At 31.3% G+C, this 15,935-nt stretch overlaps 1 protein-coding gene across 2 annotated transcripts; it reads right to left on the bottom strand.

Annotated features, from left to right (window-relative positions):
- Window positions 1–1,054: 1,054 nt before the first annotated feature.
- Window positions 1,055–7,274, bottom strand: LOC125195713 (lupeol synthase-like). Of its 2 annotated transcripts, XM_048093886.1 has the most exons (18): window positions 7,138–7,274; window positions 6,846–7,048; window positions 6,269–6,454; window positions 5,996–6,085; window positions 5,650–5,847; window positions 5,458–5,542; window positions 5,036–5,202; window positions 4,384–4,572; window positions 3,890–4,003; window positions 3,567–3,809; window positions 3,213–3,368; window positions 3,081–3,127; window positions 2,733–2,876; window positions 2,378–2,555; window positions 2,217–2,297; window positions 1,982–2,065; window positions 1,734–1,888; window positions 1,055–1,500 (listed from the first exon to the last, which is right to left on the bottom strand). In XM_048093886.1, exons 2-17 carry the CDS (start codon window positions 7,041–7,043, stop codon window positions 1,775–1,777), a joined length of 2,274 nt encoding a protein of 757 aa, XP_047949843.1. In that variant the 5' UTR covers window positions 7,044–7,048; window positions 7,138–7,274; the 3' UTR covers window positions 1,055–1,500; window positions 1,734–1,774. The 2 variants fall into 2 exon arrangements, with proteins under 2 accessions (XP_047949843.1, XP_047949842.1); XM_048093885.1 differs by lacking the exon at window positions 1,055–1,500 and having other exon boundaries at window positions 1,651–1,888.
- Window positions 7,275–15,935: the final 8,661 nt, after the last annotated feature.

The raw sequence follows: 15,935 nt of genomic DNA, 5'->3' as shown, positions 1-15,935 counted from the left end.
ATATGGATTTTTTCTTTTTTTGAAATAATCGTAGCCCGCCCTTTTGGAAAAAAGTGGAATCCCAACATAATCATAGACATTATATTTGAAATTAGTGCTTTAGCACCTAGTTTCAAATTTTCAATGACATACAATTTCTCAGTTTTGATATTACATCAGAATAGTATGGCCCATAATTGATTAGTATTTCAGAATTTGTGAAAACAATTATACGCTAAATGCCAAATTAATTTTTTGCATGTATATACTCCATTTAAGAACCATATGTTTTCTTGAGTTAGGATTAATATTTAAAATATGATTTTTAATATTAATCCCATCTCATTAAATATATCAAATACATACAGTCAGACAATATTTATAGCTACCCAATCGATACTCTTCATTTTTTTAAAAAAATTATATGTCGGAAATGTTGGGTATATTTAGCATATACTACTAATACTATATTATATTCCTTCCATCCCAAAAAAATGTCACACTTTTCTTTTTAGTTTGTCCCACAAAAGATGTCACATTTCCATTTTTGGAAAAAGTTCTCTCACATTAATGTAAATATTATATTTTCTTTCTCCATCTAACACACAAAATAAAATCTCTTAAAATCTCGTGTTATCGCATAAGTATGATATCTTTTATGAGACGGAAGAGTAATAAACTACTGTTAAATGCACTCAAATGTGCTGATTAGTTTGTCACTCCCAATTTACTGAGAAGCATAGCTTGATTTTACTTGACGACTTATATCACTTTTTAAATCAAGGTTTCATCAATATATTTTTCTAATCGAGACCATAATAATATTTACAATATCACAAATGAACCTAATTAATAACTAAATACTGTTTTTAAATCTAAACCATCACATTTTAAATTCAGACGACTATTGACGAATGTCATATTTATTTAATGTGAGGAATTCGAATCGCTTATTTTCGATTATTGATTTCATGCAACAGTATACATACATATTAAAAACGTAGTCATTAGGTAGTCAAAATTGATTTTATATAATGTGTACTTACAGTATCAATATTGCTCTCATAGTCAAACATTGAAATAAAGTGTATTTGACTTTCAAATATGAACGAAATAGTAAAATTATAAGGTTTCACATTGATGAATTTCAATTGCATTGAGATGAGTTTCGTAAGTGGTGGAGGGAATTCAAAACAAGGGGGACGGTGGTATCCCCAATTTTTTTTACTACTATTGTTATATAGTACATAATTTTATTAGTAATGTATTTTACAATAATTTCCAAAAGATAGCTATGAATATTGAAGGAAGATTCATCTAAGGAAATAAATCGGAATATAAGATTTGAGATAAAATTTAAATAAAAAAATTAAACCTAATTAAAATCTATAAAGAGTAATGGCTTTCAGAATTTCCAAGATCTTAGTTCTCTTTCAATGAAGCTTGTTGAAATAAAGAGGGATGTGGCTTACCACTTTGTCTTTTTGCTTATCAAGTTGATTTTGATTCTTTCGGTTGCTACTGCAAGTGTAGAGAGAGTATTTAAGTTGCGAACTAGAATTAGTGATCAACCTTTGAATGATTGTTTGGTAACTTTTATTGAGAAAGAATTTTTTCTACAAGTCTCTGATGATGATATAGCCCATCGCTTTGAGAAAATGAAGGCTCGTAGAAAAATAAATAAGATGTTATGTATAGTTTTTGATTTATTTTATTTTAAAATACACGAGTTCAAAATTGAATAATATTATTACCCGTACTTATAACTTAATCATGTGTGGTATATATAGCAATGCTATGCTCCAAGAACAAGCCGATGGTAGTCACCAATAGCCCATATTGGGAAGATATTCCGATAGGATGAATAGTTGAGAGTGCAATTTTTCATAAATGCTCCTGTCATATCACCCTGCTCAACCCAAATCAAATAAATACATTATTAGATCAATTTGATTTATGTATACATACAAATTATGTGATTTTATGTCATCTCCTTAATTACCTGCTGGGGAAAGTCACCATCTTCCATTTGTGAATTTATCAGCAATCTTATCCCACGATGTATGGGCTCCGGATCAATACCACCCTGAACGACGGAACAAAACATATATAACTCTTAGAGTTATGATTGTAAACTGTACAACCAGATCACACATAGAAACTGATAAAAGTAAATGTGACTTTAAATCACATACATATCAAAAATTACAATTAAATGTCAAAATTGTTGCACTAACCTGTCCAGCTTTCATTAGTGACAACAAAGCCCATGAAGTTTGCACCAAGTTTGATCTGTTACCCTCAAGATTAGTGTATGCCTACAGATCCCACAAACATACATATTATTCATATATCAATTAGACTGATAAAAAATACATTAATTAAGTACTCCTACTACCTTGTCTCTGTTTGAGAGATAACTCTCACCCCATCCACCATCTTCCAACTGTTTAGACAACAGAAATTTACATGCTTTTCTGAGTGAGGGAGAGTTGTTATATGTTTTCCCACATGTTGCCAATGCTTCCACAGCAAACCATGTACCATAGGTAAAACATATGCCCCAATAACCAGTCCTACATATATATAATAATAACCAAATCTTTATTAGCAACATTTGTCTAAATATTCAATTTTGTCCCATTTTTATGTGAAAATTGAATTGTTGGGTACCTCCCTAGAGCTTGTGACATTTTCGTTAAATATTTAAACGATGAAACAAAATTGAATATTTAACCGTGAATTAATATTACCATGAACCATCACGCTCTTGGACGTCTTCTATGTACTGAATTCCCCTGGAAATATTGATCTCAATCTCTTTACTTCTGTAGCCCTTGTGCATCTTTCTGAATATTGCTAGCGCCTGTACGGCCGACGACGTGCATTCCACATGTCTGCTTCAAACAAACACCCGTGACTATCGTATAGTGGCGGAGCCACATGGGTACAAATGAACTCCAAAATTAACAATAATAATATATTTAGATATGTTTTTAACATAAAAGTATCAGTGGTGTGGTGGTAGAGTAATATCCCTTCATTGCTAAAGGCCTGAGTTTGATTCCTTTTTTTTATCAAAGTAATTCTTCGTCACTTACTCTCGTTCGATCAGAGTATCTTCAAAGAACTCCGTGGGGTTGAATTTCTAAAAAACAAAAATAATATGGAATTTATATTCATGCATTTCGGAGATTACTCATAGGAAAGGCATATTTTGTAAGATGTTTCACCTCCAACCATCTGGGTGCTTCGTTAGGTTCCCATGCCGGGAATCCGCCATTGTCACTCTGTAGAGACAATATGACATTGACAGCATCGTAGATGCGCTCCATTTCGAGTCCTTTCCCCACCACTTCCTCGGGCATTTTAGATAGTAGGAGTGCACACTGCCAAAAAAAAATCATGTTGTAGCCAAGAAAAAATTGAAAAAGTAAATTGAACATAACAGTCCCCAAATAATAGTCTCTTTTTACTATTTTGGTCAGTCTCATGAATTTTAGAAACATTTTCACCATACGTTACACTATGAATAATGTGGGACTCACTATTTACGTAACTACTTTTCTTTTTCTCTCGTACTTTACCTTGAGTCCTTCGGAAGTGCAATCCGAGACTTGCCAGCCGTGGTCCTGTATAGCAAAGGTCCAAGCGCCTTTACTAGTGAGGCGGTACATTGCTTGATAATCCCCGGGCGGGTTGTCACGCACCTGAGAGGCTTTTATAAAGCTGTGTGCCTTTTTCAGTGTTTGTGCAAATTGTTGAGAATGATTAGCCGACAGAATAGCTTGGATTGCGAACGCAGCATCCCATGTTTGACAACCAAAAGTCTGCACATAAAAAGGATTCAACCGATTTAGATCGATGAGGAGCAGAGCAAGAGAGCGAGAGAGAGAGAGAGAGAGCATGCCTGTATTTTAAGGCCGTCTTCAGCTAGCCAGAAATAGTCCGGTAAACGAGCAAGATGGCGTTTGAACGCCTCCGATCCGGGATCCTCCACCCAGCAAGCCAACAAACACAATGCCTAATTAAAAGGACAAATCATTAGTATACAATATATAGTACTCCCTCCATCCCAGATTAAGAGTCACTTTTTGCCATAAAATTTCGTCCCAGTTTAAGAGTCACTTTTAGAATTTTCCATATTTGGTTATACAATTTTACCCCATTCTTCATCAAATATATAAAAATGTCATTATCTACATTAAAATAAATCAAAACAAAAATCAAAAGTCAAAAGGGCTCACCTTCAACCAACTTTATTATCTCACTTCATTTATTACACTCTCTACAATCTCACTTCATTTATTACACACTTCAACTATTTCTTAAAATTCGAGCCATAACAATAAGTGACTCCAAATGTGGGACGGAGGGAGTATTTGCCAGTGCAAAAGTATATACCTTCTCAACATTTCCTATGCAAAGGTATCTAGTGTTGTTGTCCTCGTAATGAATATGCTTCATTGCAAGTCCCATTGCTTTCTCTCTTAGCTTGGAAAATGGCCATCGCTGCAACACTGGCTCAGCCAAATGGTGAAGGAAACCCCACAACATATCTTGGACTAATGGGTGAGGATAGTAAAGATCTTCCTGCAAAAATAAATCAATAATTTTACAATAGTAATTAGTATAGTGTTATTATATAATTAACATACTATTGCAATATAATCACCATAATTTTAGAATATACTATTGAGAATAATTTTACAATATAGTCAGTAATCAACATAACTGTGAAATAAATCATAATAGTGTTAAAATGGAGAGAATAAAGTAAAAGGGGAATAAAGTAGAGATAAATGTGTTTCCATTTTTAGGACAAACCAAAAAGAAAGTGGATCATCTTCGGTGGGACGGAGGGATAATCATTTTTCTAAAACACGTGAAAAATATTACTCACCTGCCTAGGGACGAATGAAGGATTTACACATGTTTTTGTGTAAGAATAATAATTTAAAATGAAAGATATATGAAATTTAAACTTTTGAATTATCTTAAGAGAGTGAAATTTTAATTAAATCTCGGCCAAATAGGTCGGATACGATGGACATACCTTTGCGCAAGTGTTTCGAGCTTTATTCCAATTGATTTTATGATACGGTTCAGTGTAAATCTCTTCTCTCAGAGATCGAATCAATCCAGTGATGGGCCCCACAAATCTCTTTCCATATAAATATGACATTGGCATGTACACCAATCTACAATAGCACAACATTTTCCCTACAATTCTCAAATCATCAATCACTATATTAGAAATTGGCCAAAAGAGAACTAGAGTTGGAAAATTGAACCATCTCACATCATTGTAAAAGGAGAAATTTGAACCAATATAATAATCTCTACTATAATCAGTCGCAAACTTTAACTCACTCAACATTATATTTTGGACAACACATAAATATAATCAAAACCACTACATGTCACTAAAAAAAGTAAATTTTCATGCAAGTTATAGTCTGAACTTTGATCAAGAACCTGGATGAACTGGTGAGGATTTCGGGAGCAACCAAAACTCCGGCGGCATCGGATTGCAGCCATCCCACTCGTAAATTCCCAACACCTTAAATAACAAAAGAGAGAAACATACACACACACACTAGATCACAACCTTTTATTTTCCAACAACCACAAAACAAAATATTATCAAATTTGTTGAATGGGCCTTACACTGAGCCAGAACTTCCCCCACGACGCTATCCCGACTGCGCCCCCATGGTCGAGAATCCATTTCCGGCCGCTTGCCATCGCTCTATCCTCCCCGCCTTCCGGTCCTTCCCCGAGCAACCTCAGTGTTATATAATTGAGCAAAGAGCCAAATGTTGTGCTGGGGCCCATTATGTGGAAACCCCAACCTCCATCTTCATTCTGTTCCACAAATTAATAGTTGCAACATCAATTAATGCGACTTTATAAAATTATGACATATATAATGTACTATACTAATTAACAAAATGTGGATGTAACAAAAATTGGAACACTTTTTTTTATAAGAAATGGAATTAAAGAATATGACCTGATGGTTGTATATGTACCGTTTGATCTCAACCTGATGCGCCGGCGAAAGGGCGTCGCCCATACTGTCGGTTAAGTACAAGGCCATCACCTGCATGCATGGGACGAAGCTAGAAAATTATTTTCGGAGGAGAAAAAATATATATTGAGAAATTTTTTAAATTGCCGGAAAGAGAATGGCTAAAGACATTTTTTAATGCAATTACAGATGATCATGGTTAAATATAGCACGGGCGCGGCTCGTGTTTGACTCAATTACTTAGGGCTTATATACCATCATAGGGAGGAAAAATAGAGCGCCGGTGGACTCGGCCGGCCAGTGGCCGTCATGGGCTTGGATGGATGAGTAGAAACTGATGGCGCGTTTTAGCGTTGTGGTGGTGGCTTCCTCCGTAATTTTCTCTGTTTCTTTCACTTTTACGGCGGTTGGGATCTCGCCACCTGGATTCTCCTTTCTCAACTGCATTCATGGTGTCAATAACAATTTTAAAGCATTAGAATCATACTATCATAGTATGAAACCAAAAAAAACAAAAAAGACAAAAAAAACAAAAAAAAAACTAAACTACAATGTTCACTATCATAACCTCTCTCGATCACTCTCTTTCTAAATACATATATTTGAAAATGAAGCCAAAATATCAAATTCAAATGACAAAACAATTGAACTACTTTTTTTTATGAATACTTAAACAAAATGTACTAATTTCACTAAATCTCGACATTATCCATTTCTCAAATAAACTTAATTATGTCCAAGTTTATGTGTATTAGATTTGAATCAAACTACTAGTAATTTGTTAACCATAGACAGACAGATAGATAAATAGATAGACAGACGAGAGAGAGACCTGCATGCGCATGAGTAGGTCAGCGCTTTGTTTGATACGAAACCTATTTTTCTTGAATTCTTGTCGCATAATTTCAACTTGAGCTCGTTCCTCTGGAGTTCCGCCTTCTGGATCGAATTCCCAGTGTTGTCTTCCGACATGATCGTTCGTCGTCGTCAGCCACTTCCCACCGCCTTCTGCAATCTTCAACCTCCACATTTTCCCTGCATCATCATAATAATAATTCAAGAATATTATCTTGGTGTAAACATTTATTTTTTTATATAGAAAATGGTAAAAATATAACTGTTACCTTTCAAATATGTTTGATGTAATTAACTAGATGTCGTTTGTTCATGTACATCTCTGTAACAGAATGATAAGTATATATAGACAAAAGAAGAACAAAATCACATGTATAAATGTAAGTGCAAAAACATTTTATTCTCAAATCACAATGATTAATTAGAGAGTCAAAATTTTCCAGCCACTTGTTATCATTATTAATGTTGATAATTGAGTAACAAATTGAACGATTGGACCACAAAGTGAATATGAACTTATTTCTTGATATTATTGAGTGATCATTAAACTAGGTTAGTTAATTCTACTTCATCTTGATTTAGATCATAATTAAGTAAAAATGACTCCTCGATCCATTACTTGTCTTTAATCTAAGAATAGTTATTTTCACATGAGATTTTTTTTCAGGTCCTTTTACTTTTATTTTGATTTTTAATATCTTAAATTAGCGTTTCTATCAAATCAGTTACATAAGGATTAAAGGAAATAATTAAAAATTAAAGTATACGAGAATATATATTACTCCCTCCGTCCACGATTAAGAGTCTCATTTCTAAATGGCGCGGGTTTTAAGAAATGTTAAGAAAAGTGGGTGGAAGAAAGTTAGTGGAATAGGGGTCTTACTTGTATATATTAGTGGAATGAGTTAGTGGATTGTGGGGTCTCTTTACCATTTATGGTAATTATGAACCGAGACTCTTATTCGTGGACGGACCAAAATGGAAAAACGGAACTCTTATTCGTGGACGGAGGGAATATAAAACATAAAATTTGTATAGGGATCTATCTTGAACCAAAAAATAAAAGGTGCCATTTCGTGCCATTTTTATATCAACGTGTTACATGTCATTTTTAATTTATTCAAATTGCATTTGATTACTTGTTCAGTGGCTTTTCTATTAAAGTGTCATTTTCGAACAATTTCAATTGGAGAAATTTGACAACAACGCACTACGCACTCATACTTTTAGCGAATATATATAATTAGGGAAATTTCTTAATGGATTTAACTCCACTTAATTAATAAGTACTCAATTGCGAATGCGATATTGACTTTTTACATTAGAAATTACTTGATGAATTTGAATCCACTCAATACTCATTGAAATTTCAATCGGAGATATTTTACACATATATATCATTTTCTGTCGAATATTATTATTGACGATCTACATTAGAAATTTCTTAATAAATTTAAACCACTTAATAGTCATATTGACAATATGACTAACGATTTTAATTGGAGATATTATACACATGTCATTTTCTGCCAAAATTATGATAATATTATTATTGACTATCTACATTAGAAATGTCTTATTATTGCGGAACAACTAAGCTACAACATATATAAATTTTTGATCATTTGATTATAATGGTGGATTCATCTCCTTATTTAATTTAATGAATGAACAAACGAGTTCAAATCATAGAAGGTACGAAGATTTCATATTTATTCGTCCATTTCTTGTCGATTTACGGTCTCTAGATCATGAAGATTTACGAATGGATTTAAAAATTATGAGTATTTTAATGAAATCCTAATTTTATATATTCACGTGGAAATATTTCCGTGTACTTTGCGTCATTTTTCCTAATTAATGCCATCATGTAGGTAATATTAATTGTGACGATGTCACGAAAGTATAGTAATTAATGAATTACGGAGTACATAATTAGTTGGGCCACGAAGTGAATTTAATTTTATATCTTAGTAGTAATATTTTTGAGGAAACAAACTAGGAGTACATTCCACCACGTACACAAACTACTTAATGATGAAGTATAAGAATTAATCATTTTCATATGGGATTTTTCAGGTCCTTATACTTTTTAATTCTGATTTATAACAATCTCAAGTTAAGGAATATTCTAGAAAATCCGATAAATAAAGTTAATGAAATGCTGTAAAACAATAGTACAAAAATCTATTAAAACATAAAATTGCATAGAGTATACAAAAGTACAATTATGTTTTTTTGCCGTTTTTCTAATAACGTATCAATTTTACATATTCAACGTTCTAGAATTTTTTTTTATTGTTCAGATACTTAAGTACCAACAAATGTGATTAATATAGTCATAGGAATGTGATTAATTGCTAACTATTTGCTAACTGCTAACTATATTAATACGAATATATTTGCAAATCAATTCAAGTTTGTTAACATATAAATACCTTCGTGTTGATCATATCTATAATATAGACTGATGACATAATTAACCGTTAGCAATTTAAAATAGTTAGCGATCATATAAGACCCTATGGTCATTTGTCTATTCATTAGTCTGCGAAATTCTACCAACAATGTTATTAAGTTAGTTGTTAGTACTTTCAAAATTTAGTGATACCATACCTAATGGTTTTGTAGTATGAACTACAAAGTCAAAATAGAATAGAGTAATTTATATAGAATTATACTAATCCCTTCGTTCGTAATAGTGAAGACAGAAAGAAAAAGGTAGAGATAATAAAATAAGAAAGAGGAAAAATAATCCTACTTTAAAATAACTCTACTAATATGAAACGTCCAAAAAAAAAGAAAAATGACTCAACTACTATGGAACGGAGGAGTAATATTAATAAAAATACTATGTCATATGAACGTAAAGAATAAATACCATACCTATTGAGATTGAACACAAGAATTTCGTTGAGAAAAGTTTTTTATTCCTCAACTTTGTCACTTTTAAGCTATCACTTTAATTTAATTTGCATCTATCAACATTAATTCAATGCATTGGTACCTTCATTTACGTAAATGAATGTAGAAGTAACAATATAGCTTGGGTTGATCCGAATAGACTGTTAGACATTGAATTTTATAATGTCATGTGATTATAATTTTGATTTTATATATTTCTATATATTATAATTATAGGAACCGAACCTTAAGACTAAGAATTACCAAAGTTAATTTTCGTTGTTAGCTTTTAGTCTAATTAGTTTAATGGGCTAGTTCGATACCTTAAGGATGGTTTCAAAATCTAATAAAATTTCAGTCCGATTAGTCTACAATCCGAGTCGGACTAACATGAAAATCGATCGGATTGGCATCCGGCATCCCTAAATATATGCATAAAATATTTAATAATTAGGGGGGCGGGGGATTTCTTGATAAATTTAAAACGCACTTAATTACTAGTACTATTAAAGAAAAAGTTACACTATAGTCATGAACCTAACTAGTCTAATTAATTGGATTAATTATACACCGAATTAATAAATTGCATTGTGAATTTAGTTCTTCATTTAATTATGTAGGAAAATATTGTGACATTGGCGCCGATCAAATCGAGGTCGCCTTCAGTTGGAGAAAATGCTATAGGCTTATCACTTTCTCCTTTCAAATTGAAAATAGAGAGAGACAAATCAATTTTTGATTCTTACATAATTTGAAAATTTAATGACATTATCTTGGTTTTTAAAGTATTAAAACTAAACAAAATATGCAAAATGAAGAAACTAAACCTAACTTGAACTAATCGAGAGTGGTGTGATAATACTTTGGATGGGAAAAAAGTTAACCATTAATCATACTCTTAACTAATTATCAGTTAATTGAGTAATTAAGATAGACTATAGGAGGCTACAAACTACCACTTGTTTTCCTATATAAACGACCAAATTAAGTTTTCACAATATTTCATTTCATACTATTCCAATTTCACACGTAACCAATTAATCATAAATCAATGCAAGAAATTAGTGACATGAAGCTTTTCATTGTCTCTACCCTTCTCCTCCTCAGTCTCATCCTCTCCCTCTCTTTAAGAATACATTACTCCAAACCTAAAATGTCCCACACCAACTGAAACCCTAGAATTTTCTATCAAAAGTTCTTTAACGAGAGGATCAATGATACTTAATTGCCTCGTATCTTCAAGTCCTCGCTGCTTACATAGAAGACGACACTTTCGTCAGTTCAAGATTCTCATGGAGTCATGGTCGTGGTGGCAACGAGAGCATGGGAGAGACAGTCTAGGGCTGAAAATATTAGTATATAGTAGTACTTTTTAAATCTTATGTTGTTATACAAACAAAAATAAATTTATTTTGGTCGGGACCTTATTTAGGTCAAGACAGGCCCTATCGGATTAGGACCCGATTTTTTTTTTTAAACCGGAATCTTGTTTTTAGGTTCTAAAAACTCAGATGGGGCTGGTATATATCCGATCAAATCGGGGGCCGAGCTTCCATGAAAAGAATTTGTGCAATTGTGCTTGGTGGTGCTTACTTGGATTATTACCAAGGATAGACCTTGAGCATAGAATAGAGGTGCGATCAACTAGAATTTGAAACTAGAATATACTTTTTAGTAATTAATTTTAATATTTATCATTCTTATAGTATCATTGATATTGCGAATCGTAGTTCTTTTTCAAATTATTTGAGTTATAGAAGATTTTATTAATATAATAAATAAATACTACCTCCCTCTTTCAAAAATAGAAACTTTTGAAATAATATGGAGTTTAATGCCTAATTGGTAAGATAAAAATGAAGAGAAAAAGTAATAAAAATAGTGTTAGTGTCCACATTTTTAATGGTATAAATTATAAATAAATTGATGTACAAGATAATATATGGTTCAAAATTTTTCTAAAATAGAAAGTTTCTTTTAAGGGACGCGCTAAAATCAAAATAATTTTTATTTATAAGGAATTGAGGGTGGTGTATATCTTAGGAATGGCCATATTCCTAAATCTGAGGCCCAAGTTAAAGCCAATAAAGTTGGGTTATGGGGTTTCTAGATTTTTCTTTTTTATATAAACATAAGTTAGTAGGTTTTCTATTTTTAATATCAATAAAGAATGAGCCATGATACTAAATCTAAGGCCCAAGATAAAGCCTAATAAACTAAGTTTCTCTTTTCATTTTTCAGCCTTCCTACAAAAGAATGCGTATAAAAATAAGTTTTATTCGGCTATCTATTTCTAATTTCAATTTTCTATCACACTATAATTTATTTAAATAAGATACTAAAGCGTTAAAATAGATTATTGATTGATAACTATAATAATATATTTTTTGTATATAAATTCGATATATGTCATATAGTCAATATATGTTGATAACCAAATTTTTTGGTATACCATGGCATACGAAAATTTATATAGTTATTGTACTGATATTTTTCAGCAGTGTATCATATTGTACCGAAAAATAAAGATATACAAAAATTTGATATTTTCAATATTTTTTAGTATGATAGATGCAATATATTGGTATTTCGGTATTTTTTCCATCCCTAGATATATTGCTCTAAAAGTAATTGGTCATTACTAAGTATTTAGTTCCCGGTCCCTACAAATTTGGGTATCTCTTTGGAAATTTTCACTTTGTTTTTCTCGTTGATGCTACTTTTATAAACATTATATAATTATATTGAATATTTGTGTTAGGATGTGACCTATTACGATGGATATAAGATTCTATAAAATGGACAATATTATGCAAATATAGACATATTTGTGCACCAAGTGCAAATGTATGGCATGTAACCAAGATGAATTTTATAAAACATAACCATTATAATATATTTTCTGTCGTTGTAATTGATCTATTATTGCAACCGATTTAAATTCTTTTTCTTGTCGCGTACGTAGTGCCACTTGTTACATAAATATTAATATTAATATGACCATACAAGCACTATAAAAATCTTTATGTTGAATAGGAATATATTTTGCACCTTTCCTGCGTGCAAGTTTGATACCGTAGCTGTTTGTTAATAATCTAATCATTAATTTCAACGATTTATACAAAAAAATAAATTTAAATTTATTAGTCATGACAGATAAGGAGAAATTCTTGACATTGACCTATTATTTACAGGAATAGCTGCAACTCTTTGTATTTAGTTATTTAACTAACATTACCGTCATTTTCGTGAAATTTAATTTATTCGGTTTTTGTTGTTATTATAGTTTAACCACTGGGGTACAAATGTTGAATAGAAACAATTTGGTTTTGACATTAACTAATTACAATTTTGTCAACGTTTCTGAAGGTAAAATATAGAGTTGATTTAGTCAACCTCTCAGATAATCAGGCTTATTTCACATTTAACTTTGAATGGGTATAGAAATGAGGATTTTAAATCAATAATATGATAAACCACTATTCATCAAATTTTATAATTAAATATTACTTCTTTCGTCTTCGTCTGATTCCATGATAAGAGTCACACTTTGTCATTTTAGTTCGTCCCATAATAACGTTTCCTTTTTATCATAAATAGGCAGCAAATAATATTAATGCGAATGTCCATATATGGACTAAAATATGGATTTTTTCTTACTATTAATAGTATGCCTTTTTTTCACCCTGAAAAGGTTTTGTGCGTCATTTAAACGTGATTGATTTTGTAATTTTTTCTTGATTAATTATAGTTCAATTTGCATTTATTAATATATTTCTTTTCGTACATGGAGTATTAATTAGTACTCCATTTACTACTACTAATACATTAGAAAAACAAGTGTTTTGCTAGACAGCAAAAAAATGTTGACTCTTTTTTAATCGTAGCCCGCCGTATTGGAAAAAAGTGGAATCCCACCATAATCATATATAGACATTATATTTGAAATTAGTGTTTTAGCACCTAGTTTCAAATTTTCAATAACATACAATTTCTCAGTTTTGATATTATATCAAACTAGTATGGCCCATAATTGATTGTTTCAGAATTTGTGGAACAATTATACGCTAAATGCCAAATTAATATTTTGCATCGTATACTCCATTTAAGAACCATATGTTTTCTTGAGTTAGGATTAATATTTAAAATAGGATTTTTTTAATATTAATCTCATTAAATATATCATATGTACATACGTACAGACAGACAATATTATAGCTACCCAATCGATACTCTTCATTTTTTTAAAATTATATGTCGGAAATGTTGGGTATTTAGCACATAATACTAACGGGTAGTGATAAAATGCAAACTCATATATTGTATAAACTCCAAGTTATGATCTGGATCGTTAAAAAATATCAACAGAGATATTTTCTAACGATCCAGATCATAATTTGGAGTTTATACAATATTTATAGTTTGCATTTAATTACATTCCTAACACTATATTATAATAAACTACTGATAAATGCACTCAAATGTGCTGATTAGTTTGTTAAAAATTATTATAACATGTCACTTTCAATTTCCTGAGAAGCATAGCTTGATTTCAATTAACGACTTATATCACTTTTTAAATCAAGGTTTCATCAATATATTTTTCTAATCGAGACCATAATAATATTTACAATATTACAAATGAACCAAATTAATAACTAAATATTGTTTTCAAATCTAAACCATCACATTTTAAATTCAGACGACAATTGACGAATGTCATATTTAATTTATGTGAGGATTTCGAATCGATTATTGATTTCATGCAACTGTATACATATTAAAAACGTAAAGTCATTAGGTAGTCAAAATTGATTTTATATAATGTGTACTTAGTACTTACAGTATCAATATTGCTCTCATAGTCAAACATTGAAATAAAGTGTATTTGACTTTCAAATATGAACAAAATAGTAAAATTACAAGGTTTCACATTGATGAATTTCAATTTTCAATAGTATTGAGATGAGTTTCGTGACCTCTTCCAAATGAAACTGCTGAGAAATGTGCTGCAGATTAGAATCACAGCCCACATAAATAGTTAGAAATATAATATTTCTTGATTACCCACCCTTTTGAAGCCAACCAATTAAGGAACCACTCAATTTAAATATTATGATTAAACATTATATAGCCAGCCCATTTTGACCTCTTATAATATTCGCACACCTTAACTGTCACCCCACCCCCAAAAGTTGTAAAATTAATGTTAGCATTGTTATTTAATTTCATATCTTTTTTCCCACCCTAAAAGATTTATTTTTGGATTTACTATCACTAAAAAAAAAAGAAAAAAGACTCCATTTACTAAAGGAAATATCCGTCAGAAATTATCAAAAATTCGTCCGTGAACATTGTTATCGACAGATAACATTCATCGATAATAGAAAAACACTATTATGAGAGAACCTTAGTCTCGATCTCACTATTATGAGAGAACCTTAGTCTCGATCATTCTCTGGTCAGTCTTCTATTAATGCAAACTTTGAATACCAACATTTGATTCATGTATTGAAGTTTCTAAAATATTCGTTTCTTCTCAAACTTCTAATTAGAATCAAACTGTTCAAAAAGTCACTTTACTTTACTCTAGCAGGTACACACAATGTCAAATATTGAAATCTATGCATTGGCTAGGTCAAGCACACGACCGTGTGCTTGGTTCTGGTTCGAATATGATGTTTGGCACAGGTCGTGCGATTAAAGACCCATCCACCTTGCATGACCTCTCTTTTGTTGTCTTTTTCGGTTTGAATTTTTTCTATTTTTCCTATAAACAACAATTTGGAGGACTATTTTAACCCAAAATATTTTATAAAAACGCATAAAAAATCTATAGGATAAATTAGTTTAATTTGATTCATGTCACCAAATCTATATAGTAGCCTAACCCATGACCAAGTGAGCCAAATACAGCCTGATTCACTTGACTTGAGTGTGATGTGATTAGCTCAACACGTTCATTAATTTAAACAAAATTCGATCTTCGAATCAATCTACAATTAAATAATTAATCGAGCCCATCGATATATGTCAAATTAAACCAATAAAAAATAAAACAGTGGATCTTGCCATCTTGGCATTTCATTTCCCACATTACCATCATGTATGCCTATAAAAAAGCTCCAACTCCCTCACCAAATCTTCACACAAACCACATTTC

Source organism: Salvia hispanica, chromosome 6 (genome assembly GCF_023119035.1).
Source record: "Salvia hispanica cultivar TCC Black 2014 chromosome 6, UniMelb_Shisp_WGS_1.0, whole genome shotgun sequence".
Classification (NCBI taxonomy): Eukaryota; Viridiplantae; Streptophyta; class Magnoliopsida; order Lamiales; family Lamiaceae; genus Salvia; species Salvia hispanica.
The sequence above is the reverse complement of the archived record's forward strand: the minus strand, read 5'-3'. Positions and strand labels throughout refer to the sequence as shown.